Source organism: Mustelus asterias, chromosome 11 (assembly GCF_964213995.1).
Source record: "Mustelus asterias chromosome 11, sMusAst1.hap1.1, whole genome shotgun sequence".
Classification (NCBI taxonomy): Eukaryota; Metazoa; Chordata; class Chondrichthyes; order Carcharhiniformes; family Triakidae; genus Mustelus; species Mustelus asterias.
Genome location: NC_135811.1, coordinates 60951187 through 60964646, shown reverse-complemented (window position 1 = coordinate 60964646; position 13460 = coordinate 60951187). Strand labels below are relative to the sequence as shown.

At 43.5% G+C, this 13460-nt stretch overlaps 1 protein-coding gene across 11 annotated transcripts in view; it reads right to left on the bottom strand.

Moving 5' to 3' along the window:
- mypn (myopalladin) overlaps positions 1-13460 on the bottom strand; it is a 268796-nt gene that overhangs the window by 122024 nt on the left and 133312 nt on the right. For all 11 annotated transcript variants that reach the window (XM_078223667.1, XM_078223665.1, XM_078223673.1 and 8 more), the window contains one exon: positions 1247-1388. In XM_078223667.1, coding sequence (XP_078079793.1) covers positions 1247-1388 — 142 coding nt within the window. The remainder of the gene's footprint in view (positions 1-1246; positions 1389-13460) is intronic.

Sequence of the window (13460 nt, the reverse complement as noted above, 5' to 3'; positions counted from 1 at the left end):
CCAAGTCATAATTAATTTGGTCTTGAATCATTGCCTCTAAAAGCTCCCCCACAGCCGACATTAGGTTGAATGGCCACTGATGCCAGATTTATCCCTCTCTCCTTTATTGAGTGTATATTTACAATCCTGCTATCCTTTGGCATGCGGAGGTGGTGGTGTAGTGGTTTTGTCACTGGATTAGCAATCTAGAGACCCTGGGGAATACTCTGGAGACCCAGGTTCAAATCCCACCACAGCATGAAATCATTGCTATTGTCGTAAAAACCTATCTGGTTCATTAATGCCCTTTAGGGAAGGAAATCTGCCGTCCTTACCTGGTCTGGCCTGCATGTGACTCCAGAGCCGCAGCAATGTGGTTGACTCTTAACTGTCCCTCAGTTCAAGGGCAATTAGGGGTGGGCAACAATTGAAAGAATAAAGTAAAAAACAGTCCCATAAACCAGTCTAAGAATGAATGAAAGATTGCGGTCAGAGTCTTTAATATCTACACCCTTACTTCCCTCAGTAATCTAGGATGCTGCCAACCTTTTAAGTATTTTTATCCCATCCAATTTCTAGACTACCTTACATATTAAAAAGAGCCTTAAAGTCAGATGTTACATACATTTTATTGTAGATGATTCCATTTTGATTCTACTTAAAATTAGCTGTTCCAAGCCAATTGTGTCTGTATTAAACGTGCAGAATTACTTGTGGCTGAATAAAAACTAACCAACCAAACTTTCCAGGTTTGTTACCTAGAATACATTACCAATTGGACTTATAAACTTGCAACAACATAACCATAACCACAGATTCCCCAGTGCAGAAGGCGGCCATGCGGCCCATTGAGTCTGCACCGACTCACTGAAAGAGCACCTTACCCAGGCCCATACCCCCTACCCTCTCTCCGTAACCCGGTGCATTTACAATGGCTAATCCACCTAAACTACACAACTTTGGACATTAAGGAGCAATTTAGCACGGCCAATCCACCTAACCTGCATCTCTTTGGAATGTGGGAGGAAACCGGAGCACCCAGAGGAAACCCACGCAGACATGAGAAGAATGTGCAAACTCCACACAGTCACCCAAGAATGGAATTGAACCTGGGTCCCTGACGCTGTGAGGCAGCTGTGCTAACTCTTAAATTCTTTGTAAATTTATCCCTATAGAGCCTTCCAATGAATACAACATGATTCCCGGATGGACAATTACAGTTGATTTACTGTGTTAATTAATCACCACTATAATAAACAATACTTACTTTTCTGTAGGATTCGAAAATCAGGAGAATCTTCTATTAATGTTTCCTCTCGGTACCATTCCATTTTGGGGAAAGGCACTCCTTTAATACGGCATTCCAACACGACCAGCTGTCCTTCTTTAGCTGTCACATCCTGGAGTGGCTGCAAATCACACACATGTTAATTTATCAGCCTGGCTGGGAACTTACATTCCTGCTTTACAAAAGAGGATAAATGTCTCCCAGGTGCCCCTTTTGTATTTTAGTTCGTAAGATATCTTTTTGAATTATTGTAACTATAAACAGCTCTTATTGCCACAACACACTGATATATGGGAGAGACGATAACAGATAAAGAAATCCAATTTCTGTTTAAATAAACATATGGATCGGATGAATGAAAGGATAGATGGATGATAGTAGGATAGTTAGATTAGAGGTAATTGAGAAGGAGATAAATACAATAATAAATAGCTATGTCCTTGTATTTTAAGATTTTTACTGGATTGACTTGGTTGGGATATTTGTTCAAGTTACAATTTGTTTCTGGTAGAACGTCAGTTTCATGATGCAAAGAATTAATTCCGGCATTCATTTCTGACCGGATGGCAAGAGGTCAAAGCTGCTGAAACAAAAGTGTGGCTTGAAATTTAGCCATTGAACTCCCAAAGGCCCGGTGGAATTGTTACATCAAACCAATCCCAAACACTGGGAAGGTTGTTAGCACATTTCAGAATTTACAAATGAATTTTTTGCATGTGTAATGTTGGATTGGTTTCATTCACTGAATTCAGAAGGCGTCTTAACTGAAAATGCAAAGTAGATGTCAAGAAGGATGCAGGTTTATTTGACAATACAATGTCAGTCCATGGGGAAGGCGAGAGATTAACTTTTCCTTCTCCCTCCCTCTTTTTCGAGTTGAGAATGGCAAGAAAAGGAGAAAAAAATAGAATAGGAAAGGAAACCAGTCAGGAATATAAAAACAGATTGAAAGAGCTTCTATAAGTTTATAAAAAGGAAGAGAGTAGCTAAGGTAAACATTGTTCTCTTAGAAGCAGAGTCAGGAGAAATTAGCACGGGGAATGAGGAAACTAATATCATCAGAGCAATGTACAGCAGGTCTCACTTAAAGCTGTGTTCCGGATATCACAACTCCAAGTGAAACATGAGTTCCTATTCGGAATTAATATTAAAATCGGAGTTAGATTCCTTTGGACACTTCATAGAAATCATAGAAACCCTACAGTACAGAAAGAGGCCATTCGGCCCATCGAGTCTGCACCAACCACAATCCCACCCAGACCCTACCTCCATCCCACCCAGACCCTACCTCCATATCCCTACATATTTTACCCAATAATCCCTCTAACCTACACATTTCAGGACACTAAGGGGCAATTTTAGCATGGCCAATCAACCTAACCTGCACATCTTTGGACTGTGGGAGGAAACCGGAGCACCCGGAAGAAACCCACGCAGACACAGGGAGAATGTGCAAACTCCACACAGTGACCCAAGCCGGGAATCGAACTCAGGTCCCTGGAGCTGTGAAGCAGCAGTGCTAACCACTGTGCTACCGTGCCGCCTAACTTGTCAGCCTAACAAGGCTTTGTACAAGTTAAAATACTATATTGAACATGGAAGTATACTTGCAAAATAAAGTACATCATTAAATATAAAAGAAATACTGTAAAATGCAGTATCCAATTTTTAAAAAATGCACTCATCATACTTTTAGCTTGATCAGGCTCCATCTAGTGGCAGAAGTTGATTGGAGCAGTTAGCTGCCAAAGTCCCAGAACTATCTGCACTGACCACATTCTGTCACAAGGTAGAGCCCAGCATGGGCGAAGCGAACAACGAGGGTAGGAGCGGAGTGAGCAGCAAGGGGAGGAAGAACAGACCTCAGGACATATGGTAAGAACAGAAGGTGGGAGGCAAGGCCCAGGAGCCAGGACACGAAGCAATGCCGGAAGACAAGTGTGGAAGCAGAGAAAAGAAGTGCCAGGGCAGGAGCAGAGTGCTGAGGGAAAAGTTTTGAATAGGCAGGCTGCAGAAGAGAAAGCTTATGACAAACAATATTAAAATGAAACTGATAATGTTAAATGGATACACTGACACTATCTTATTAAGGGCATTAAAGTGAAACAATGTTAAGTGAGACAATGTGAAGAGAGAACTTACTGTATTAGAGAGGCTTAATGAACTAAAATGTGACCAATCCCCAGGACCTGCTGTTTTACACCCTAGGGTTCTAAAGGAGGTAGCTGCAGAGATAGTGGATGTGTTGGCTACTACTTTATAAAATCCCTTAGATTCAGGAACGGTCCAATTAGATTGCAAGTTTGCAAATGTTACATTGCTACTCAAGAAAGAAGGGAAAGAGAAAATGGCCAGTTAGCCGAACATCCGTTGTTGGAAAATTGTTGGAATCTATTATTAAGGAAGTCATATCAATGCACCTACAAAAGTGTAGTATAATTTAAAAAAAACAACAGTTTTACAAAACAGAAATCCTGTTTCACAAATTTCTTAGAGTTTTTTGCGAATGTTATGAGTGAAGTTTAAGTTTATTTATTAGTGTCACAAGTAGGCTTACATTAACACTGCAATAAAGTTACTGTGAAAAACCCCTAGTGGCCACACTCCGGCGCCTGTTCGGGTACACTGAGGGAGAATTTAGCACGGCCAATTCACCTAATCAGCATGTCTTTCGAACTCTGGGAGGAAACCGGAGCACTCGGAGGAAACCCACGCAGATACGGGGAGAATGTGCAGACTCCGCACAGTCACCCAAGGCTGGAATTGAACCTGGGTCCCTGGTGCTGTGAGGCAGCACCACTAACCACTGTGCCACCCTAAAGGGTAGATAAAGGGGAACCAGATACCCGGATTTCCAAAAGACATACGACAAGCTGCTGCAGAAAGGTTAATAGTCAAGATAAGCACCCATGGAATTGGGGGTAATATTTTAGCATGGATGAAGGTTGGTTAACAGAAAGCTGGGAATAGGTATAATGGGGAGATTTTTCAAGTTAGCAGGCAGGGACTAGTGCTGTGCCATAAGGGGCATCAGCTGTTTACAATCCATATCAATGACTTAGAGGAAGAGACAGAGTGTAGTGTATCAACGTTTGCTGATGATACAAAGCTAGATGGGAAGGTTAGCTGTGAGGTGGACACAGAGAGGCTACAAAGACATACAGACAGATAATGTGAGTAGATAACAAAATGGCAGATGGAATATAGTGTAGGGAAGTGTGAGATTATTCACTTAGATTGTAAGAGTCGAAAAAACAGAATATTTTTAATAGGTGTGAGACTTGTAAGTGTTGATGTTCAAAGAGAATTGAGTGTGCTGATACAAGGAACACAGTAAGTTAGCATGCAGGTGCAGCAAACATTTAGGAAGGCAAATGACATGTTGGCCTTTATTGCAAGGGAATTGGAGTATGAGAATGAACAGATCTTGCTACATTTGTACAGGGTTTTAGTGGGACCACATCTGAAATATTGTGTGCAGTTTTGGTTTCTACAATTGATAAAGGATATAATTGCATTGGAAGGTGTACAGCGGAGGTTCACTAGATTGGTCCCTGGGATGAGGGGTTTGTCCTATGATGGGAGGCTGAGTATATTGGGCTTATAATTCTCTGAAGTTAGAAAAATGAGAGGTGATTTCATTGAAACCTGCAAAATTCTAAAAGGGGTTTGAGAGGGGGAATGCTGAGAGATTGTTTCCACTGGTTGGGGAATCTAAGTAACAGATTTAACAACACCAGGTTAAAGTCCAACAGGTTTATTTGGTAGCAAATACCATTAGCTTTCGGAGCGCTGCTCCTTCGTCAGATGGAGTGGAAATCTGCTCTCAAACAGGAGCAGATTTCCACTCCATCTGACGAAGGAGCAGGGCTCTGAAAGCTAATGGTATTTGCTACCAAATAAACCTGTTGGACTTTAACCTGGTGTTGTTAAATCTGTTACTGTGTTTACCCCAGTCCAACGCCGGCATCTCCACATCATGGGGAACCTAACACAGGGGTGCAGTCTCAGGATAAGGGTTGATCATTTTGGACTGAAATGAGGAGAAATTTCTTCACTCAAAAGGTTGTGAATCTTTGGAATTCTCTACCCCAGAACTCTGACATCCATCATTATGAAATGCTTCGAAAGGCTATTCATGTCACAAAACAATTCCAGCCTCCCGGACTGCCTGGATCCACTACAGTTCGCCTACCACCACAACAGGTCCACAACAGACGCCATCTCCCTGGCCCTGCAGTCAGCCCTGGAACACCTCGATAACAAGGACACCTATGTCAGACTCCTATTTATTGACTACAGCTCAGCCTTCAACACCATTATTTCTACAAAACTCATCTCCAAACTCCGTGGCCTGGCCTCGGCTCCTCACTCTGCGACTAGATCCTGAACTTCCTAACCCACAGACCACAATCAGTAAGGATAGGCAACAACACCTCCTCCACAATCATCCTCAGTACCAGTGCCCCACAAGGCTGTGTTCTCAGCCCCCTACTATACTCCTTATAAACCTATGACTGTGTGGCCAAATTCCCCTCCAACTCAATACAGGAATGAGATAGAGGATCTGGTGAACTGGCGTGGCGACAATAATCTCTCCCTCAATATTAACAAAACAAAGGAGATTGTCATCGATTTCAGGAAGTGTAAAGGAGAACGTGCCCCTGTCTACATCAATTGGGATGAAGTAGAAAGGGTCGAGAGCATCAGGTTTTTAACCTGATGCTCTCATAGCAGTCTGTATAGCGCGCAGGAAACAATACTTTTCACTGTGTACAACCTGTCCTGGTCCCCCCATGCTGATACTATAGTTAAGAAACCCCACCAACGCCTCTACTTTCTCAGAAAACTAAGGAAATTTGGCATGTCAGCTATGACTCTCATCAACTTTTACAAATGCACCATAGAAAGCATTCTTTCTGGTTGTATCACAGCTTGGTATGGCTCCTGATCTGCCCAAGACCGCAAGAAACTACAAAAGGTTGTGAATGTAGCCCAATCCATCACGCAAACCAGCCTCCCATCCATTGACTCTGTCTACACTTCCCGCTGCCTCAGCAAAGCAGTCAGCATAATTTAGGACCCTACTCACCTCAGACATTCTCTCTTCCAACTTCTTCCGTTGGGAAAAAGATACAAAAGTCTGAGGTCACATACCAATTGACTCAAGAACAGCTTCTTCCCTGCTGCCAACAGACTTTTGAATGGATCTACCTCGCATTAAGTTGATCTTTCTCTACACCCTAGCTATGACTGTAACACTACATTCTGCACTCTCTTGTTTCCTTCTCTATGAACAGTATGCTTTGTCTGTATAGCACGTAAGAAACAATACTTTTCACTGTGTACTAATATATGTGACAATAATAAATCAAATCAAATCAAATGCCAGAGGGTTATGGATGCTCCATCAGTGAATATATTTAATGTTAGGTTAGATAGATTTTCAGTCTCTCTGGGAATTAAGAGATTATGGGAAGTGGATGGGAAAATGAAATCAAAGCTCAAGATCAGCCATGATCGTATTCAATGGTGGAACAGGCTCGATGGGCCGAATAGTCTACTCCTACTCTTATTTCTTGCATTAAATGACTAACCCATTCTGTGAGTGGATTGGCTTCCTATCCTACGCCCATTAAACCGTTAAGTGGAAGAATTGGAGTTGAATTAGGGTTGGATCTAAGATTTTAAAAGCCTTCATATCTCCTGACCTAAATCCATCCATATTGTGGAGAGGGGGCTGGGTTTAAAATGATTTCCCCACCCCCAGCCCCAGTGTTTCATGCACCTCCGTTCAAAATCCCATGTTCTTTGGTTCCTTTCCCTGTGTTCCTAGTCAGGGGTGATGGATTACCTTGCTCTTTAGAAATCAGTTCAACAGAAAATATGTTAATAACATCAGTGACCTTGGGGTGTAAATGCTAGAGACTTCCACAAAATGAATCGATCTCATCCTGGTCAATAAATAAGTTTTAAAGAGATAAATGGTTCTCCTCGGATCTGTTTTGGATGTACTGAGTTGTGATGAAGCATAAAAATAGCCCGTGTGGATTTAATATCTTCAATTCCTTTGGTTTGAGGGGCTTTATTTTAATCTGCGTGAATTTGGGGTTTTAAAACAATATATCAACACAACTCAATTCCAAAATCTTTTCTCCCAATATGATCTTTTGTGAAAAATAATAAACCTGACAGTTGTTGGATTTGTGAGAGCAAAATCCAAATATTTTCTTAATGGTGAGAGATTGGAATCTGTGGATGAGCAAAATTGTTTTAGGTAAAAGTAATCAAAATGCTAATGGAAGCTTGGCTTCTATCTGTTACTAACAACAAGCAATTGTGGTGTAAGAATCAATCCAGACCGGTCTTTAGGTTCAAGCTGGTTTATTGTAAGACACTTCCTCAGTGCTACTAACCTACAAGAAGCTCTCCACTCAAAGTGTTGTGTCTACTTATAGGACAATCAATGTCATATATTTCACTAGCAATTCCCTTAACAAGGTAATTACCACACACACTGATTAATAGTATATTGACTATCTTGAAGGGACCAAAAGACAGGAGTGAGGAGCCTCAGTCAGACAGTCTTGGTCAGATATACCTCCACCTGGAGGACTGTACTCAGTTCTCTAAAACAGTACCTCAGTAAAAATATATTCAGCTTGGAGGGAATACAGAAGAGATCCACCAAAACAATATAGAGCTTAAAGGGTAAAATTATGAAACAGGTTACATAAATGTTGCTGGTTTTCTCTTGAGTTTAGAAGATTGAGGAGAGATCTGATTTGGGTATTTAAAATGATTAAGAGATTCACGAGGATAGATATAGATAAGTTATTTCCTCTGGTGTGATCATCCAAAGCAATGAATTACTTAAAATTAGAACTTGGTCATTTAGGAGAGAAATCAAGAAGCAATATTTGATATAAAAGGTAGCGAAAATCTGATTTTTGTTTGATAAAGGACCAAGGATTATGGAGCAAAGATGAGTAAATGAGGTGGAGAGCAACCATCTAATTGGATGACAGCTTCCTCTTGATCATATGTCCCATTTTGGAAATGATATTAAATAGATTGCAATTGTTTGAAAATTGTATTCATATATCACACACAAAATAAACCACCATGTTTGTTTAATTTAACCACATAGAATCATAGAATCTAATAGATTCTATAGAATCTAATAGAATCATAGAATCTAATAGATCACCTAATAGAATCATACAGTGCAGAAGGAGGCCATTCAGCCCATCGAGTCCACACCAACCACAATCCCATCCAGGCCCTATCCCCATAACCCCACACATTTACCCTAGCTAGTCCCCCTGACACCAAGGGCAATTTAGCATAGGCAATCCACCTAACCAGCACATCTTTCAGACTGTGGGAGGAAACCGGAGTACCCGGAGGAAACCCACGCAGACACGGGGAGAATGTGCAAACTCCACACAGTGACCCAAGCTGGGTCCCTGGCGCTGTGAGGCAGCAGTGCTAACCACCGTGCCGCCAGTTAGAAGAAATTAATGAGGTGGATGTAAAAATCACAGCACATAAAATTAGGCTTTCTTTCAATTTCCAAACCTCAGTAAGAGGATCAACAGCCACAATCTGGCTGGTCAAGGGAAGGGTCCTCTCACTCAAGGGACTGAAGGTGATTGGGGTGCGGGAGGGGTTAATTGGATAACAGCCAGAATAAAAGAAATCCTCACTTTGATTTTCACATGTTGGAGAGAAATTCAATCCAGACACAAGAGCAAGACAAGGGGCAAAGGAGATAGCCAGAGAAAGAGGGAGGAGGAGAGAAAGAGGGAGGAGGAGAAGAGAGAGAGAGAGGAAGAGGAGAGAAAGAGGGAGGAGGAGAGAAAGAGGGAGGAGGAGAAGAGAGAGAGAGAGGAAGAGGAGAGAAAGAGGGAGGAGGAGAGAAAGAGGGAGGAGGAGAAGAGAGAGAGAGAGGAAGAGGAGAGAAAGAGGGAGGAGGAGAGAAAGAGGGAGGAGGAGAAGAGAGAGAGAGAGGAAGAGGAGAGAAAGAGGGAGGAGGAGAGAAAGAGGGAGGAGGAGGAAAGAGGGAGGAGGAGAGAAAGAGGGAGGAGGAGGAAAGAGGGAAGAGGAGGAGAGAAAGAGGGAGGAGGAGGAAAGAGGGAAGAGGAGGAGAGAAAGAGGGAGGAGGAGGAAAGAGGGAAGAGGAGGAGAGAAAGAGGGAGGAGGAGGAAAGAGGGAAGAGGAGGAGAGAAAGCGGGCAGAGGAAAGAGAGGGAGGAGGAGAGAAAGAGTGAGAGGAGAGAAAGGGGTGGGAGGAAGAGAGAAAGAGGGAGGAAGAGAGAAAGAGGGAGGAAGAGAGAAAGAGGGAGGAAGAGAGAAAGAGGGTGGAAGAGAGAAAGAGGGTGGAAGAGAGAAAGAGGGAGGAAGAGAGAAAGAGGGAGGAAGAGAGAAAGAGGGTGGAAGAGAGAAAGAGGGAGGAAGAGAGAAAGAGGGTGGAAGAGAGAAAGAGGGTGGAAGAGAGAAAGAGGGAGGAGGAGAAAAAGAGGGAAGAAGAAAGGCTCAAAGGGCAAAAGTCCAAAAGGTTTAGAAAAACTGTTTTGTGTGTCCTATCGTCTGGATCTTGACATGAGAGTAAATTCTGCGTTAAACTGTAAATCACTGCCAAAGTTTGTTGATGCAACTTATCTGAGAACTTAATAAACTTGGCCTGACTTTCTCTCAAAGCCAATTCACAACAAAGCTTTGTCGCTAAGTCTGTTTCTGCCTTAAGGGTGTAAAGACACAAAAAATCTTACTAAAGGAACTTCCAATCTTTTCATTTGCTGCAACTTATTGCAATAGCAAGCAAAAAAACTGGGATAAAAAATCTTAACATGAAGGGTGACCTCCATAGCAAAAACAAATAGAGAAAAATACACTAATAGCACTAATAGCAATAATGGTTTTTAACTAAAAGCACAAATTCATCATTGTTTTTTCCAATAAAAGCTTATCTTCAAGTATCTAATTTTGGCTGGACAGGCCCAAGGATTTGCATAGGGAGGATTTTTTAATAGTTTCACCTGATGTCAGAGTCGCTGACAAAGCCAGCATTTGTTTTCCATCCCTAAATTATCTTGAGAAGGTGGCCTTGAGCCGCTTTCTTGAACAGTCCATCTAGTTTAGGCGCGAGAGATAAATGCTGTTAAGAAGGAAGTTGCAGGAATTTGGCCCAGCAACAGCGATGGTTAGACGATGTAGTTCCAAGTCAGGATGGTGTGTGGCTTGGAGAGGAATTTCAGATGACGATGTTACCAGTGGTGTAGTGCTATCAGAACATACTAGAACACTGCTATGCCAGTAACCCCACGTATTTACCACATTAATTCCCCCAACTTATCTTTTGATACTAAGGGGCAGTTTAGCATAGCCAATCCACCCAACCTGCATATATTTGACTGTGGAAGGAAACTAGAGTACCCGGAAGACACCCATGCAGACATGGGGAGAACGTGCAAAATCCACACAGTCACCCATGGCTGGAATCAAACCTGAATCCTCGGCACTGTGAGGCAGCATTGCTAACCACTGTGCCACCGTGCCGCCCTCTCTGAGGTCTTTTGTGCATGTGTCGGCTGGGAACAGACCAGCATATGCGTGTTTTGTCTTCTTTTGTTTCTTTATCTTGGGAAAGGTCTTACCTACATACTCAGAAAAAAAGATCTTAAAGGACCCTACCCCCAGCCAAACAGTGCAAATCCACAGGTAAGGTGACCTGACCAGGAGCGCCATTACAGAGCAGGTGATTCAATGAGCAAGACACTGCAGGGGGGAGCGGGGGGGCAAATGAAAGGTCCGAGAACTCCCAGAAGTTAAAGGGCAAGATTCTCCAGGGCCACTAGCTGCGGGCGGGATTCCTGATGGTCCATTGTATCGGGTGTGAGGGCCATAATGGGATTCTTGCCGGATATCAAACCTGTTGCGAGTCTCCTGGCCTGTTCCACTTGTCCTGCTTCTTGTGTACAGACATACCTGAGCAATTTTCCACATTGCCGGGTAGATGCCAGTGTTACAGCTGTACTGGAACAGCTGGCAGACCAGCCTTCAGACTGTAGCCAGGATGTTGTCAGGGCCCATATCATGTGGAATGAATCGGATTGGCTGAAGACTGACATTTGTGATGTTGGGGGCCTCAGGAACAGGCCAAGATGGATAATCCACTCGGCAACTTCTCGTTCAATAATTTGTTAAGGAAGTGTTGATGAGGGTAATGCATTTGATGTGGTCTATATGGACTTTAGAAAGGCTTTTGGTAAGATCCCTCATAGAAGATTATCAAGAAAGTAAGGTCCCATGGGATCCAAGGCAAAGTGGCACATTGGATCCAACATTGGCTGAGAGATAGGAAGGAGATGGTGATGATAGAGGGATGTTTGTGTGACTGGAAATCTGTTTCCAATGAGGTTCCGCAGGGCTTGGTGCTGGAGCCCTTGTTATTTGTGGTGTACATTCATGATTTTGACTTAAATATCGGTAGGATGGTAAAATTGGTGGGATGGTAAATAGCGAGGAGGACAGCCGTGGATTGCAGGATTATATCAATGGACTGGTTAGGTGGGCAGAGCAGTGGCAAATTGAATTTAACCAGGAAAGTGTGAGGTGATGCATTTGGGGAGGGCTGACAAGACAAAGGATTACACTATGAATGGTAGGACCCTGGAAAGTACTGACGATCAGATCAGAGGGACCTTGGGGCATATGTCCACAGATTCCTGAAGGCGGCAGGACAGATGGATAAAGTGGTTAAGGAGGCAGATGGGATACTTGCCTTTATTAGCCGGGGCATAGAATAGAAAAGCAGGGAGGTCATGCTGGAACTGTATAAAGTACTCATTCGGCCTCAACTGGAGTATTGTGTGCAGTTCTGGTCACCACACTTTAGGAAGGATGTGATTGCACTGCAGAGGATGCAGAGGAGGTTTACCAGGATTCTGCCTGGGCTGCAGGGTCTGAGCTCTGAGGAGAGATTGGATCGGCTGGGGCTGGTTTCACTGGGGCAGCGAAGGTTGAGAGGGGACCTGGTAGAGGTGGATAAGATTATGAGGGTCATAGCTGGGTGGATAGTGAGGCACATTTTCCATTGGTAGAGGGGTCAATAAGCAGGGGCAGAGATTTAAGACAAGAAGTAGAAAGGTAAGAGAGGAGTTGAGGAGAAGTCTTTTCACTCAGAGGGTGGTGGGAGACTGGAACTCACTGCCTGAAAGGATGGTTGAGTTAGAAGCTCTCATAACATTTAAGTAGTATTATTGCATGCCATAACCTCTAGGGCTATGGGCCAAACAACAGAAAATAGGATTAGTGTAGTCAGATCTTTGTTGACTGGTGTGGACATGATGGGCAGAATGGCCTCTTCCTGTGCTGCAAATGTCTGTGAATCTATATCTATGAAAGTGGTTGCAAATGCCTCAGCCTTGTCCTTTGTACTGGCCTCCCCATCACTGATGGGAATATTTGTCAAGCTTCCTCCTCCAGTCAGTTGTTCAATTGTCCACCACCATTCACTGCTGTGCCAGGGCAGCACAGATTGGATCGGATCTATTAATTGTGGGATTGCATGCTGCTTCTGCAGTTTAGCGTGCATGTAATACCGTAGCTTCACCAAGTTGACACTTCTTATGTCTGGTGCTGCTCCTGGCATGGTGTCCTGAACCAGGGTTGACCCCCTGGCTTGGTGGTAATGGTAGAGTTGGGGGGTACGCCGGGCCAAGGTTGTGCTTGTATACAATTCTGCTGCTGCTGATGGCCCACAGTGCCACATCGATACCCAATTTTAAGCTGCCTGATCTGTTTTGAATCTATCCATTTAGCAGTAGTGCCACGCAGTATGAGGGGGTGAGCTGGCAAAAAATATCTGCACCTGAATTCTCCGGCCGTTCATGCCCTGGCACCCGCTGCCAGCGAGGACGGTGAGTTTGGTGTTGAGCCAAATCTCCATTCACTGCAGTGGGAACAGAGAATCCTGCATGGCATGAACAGCCATCCTTGCAATCTGGTGTAGGACCAGTTAACAAAATTCCTGAGGCTATACGTAAGCTCAGGCTGGCAGCGGGCCAGTGTCCTAAAATAATTGGATGTTGCAAAAGTTGCCACTTGGCTTCCACAGCCCGACCCATTGGAAGCCTCTCGCGGGGCTGATAGATCAGTTTATCAATCAAACAAATCATTTATTTCAAGTT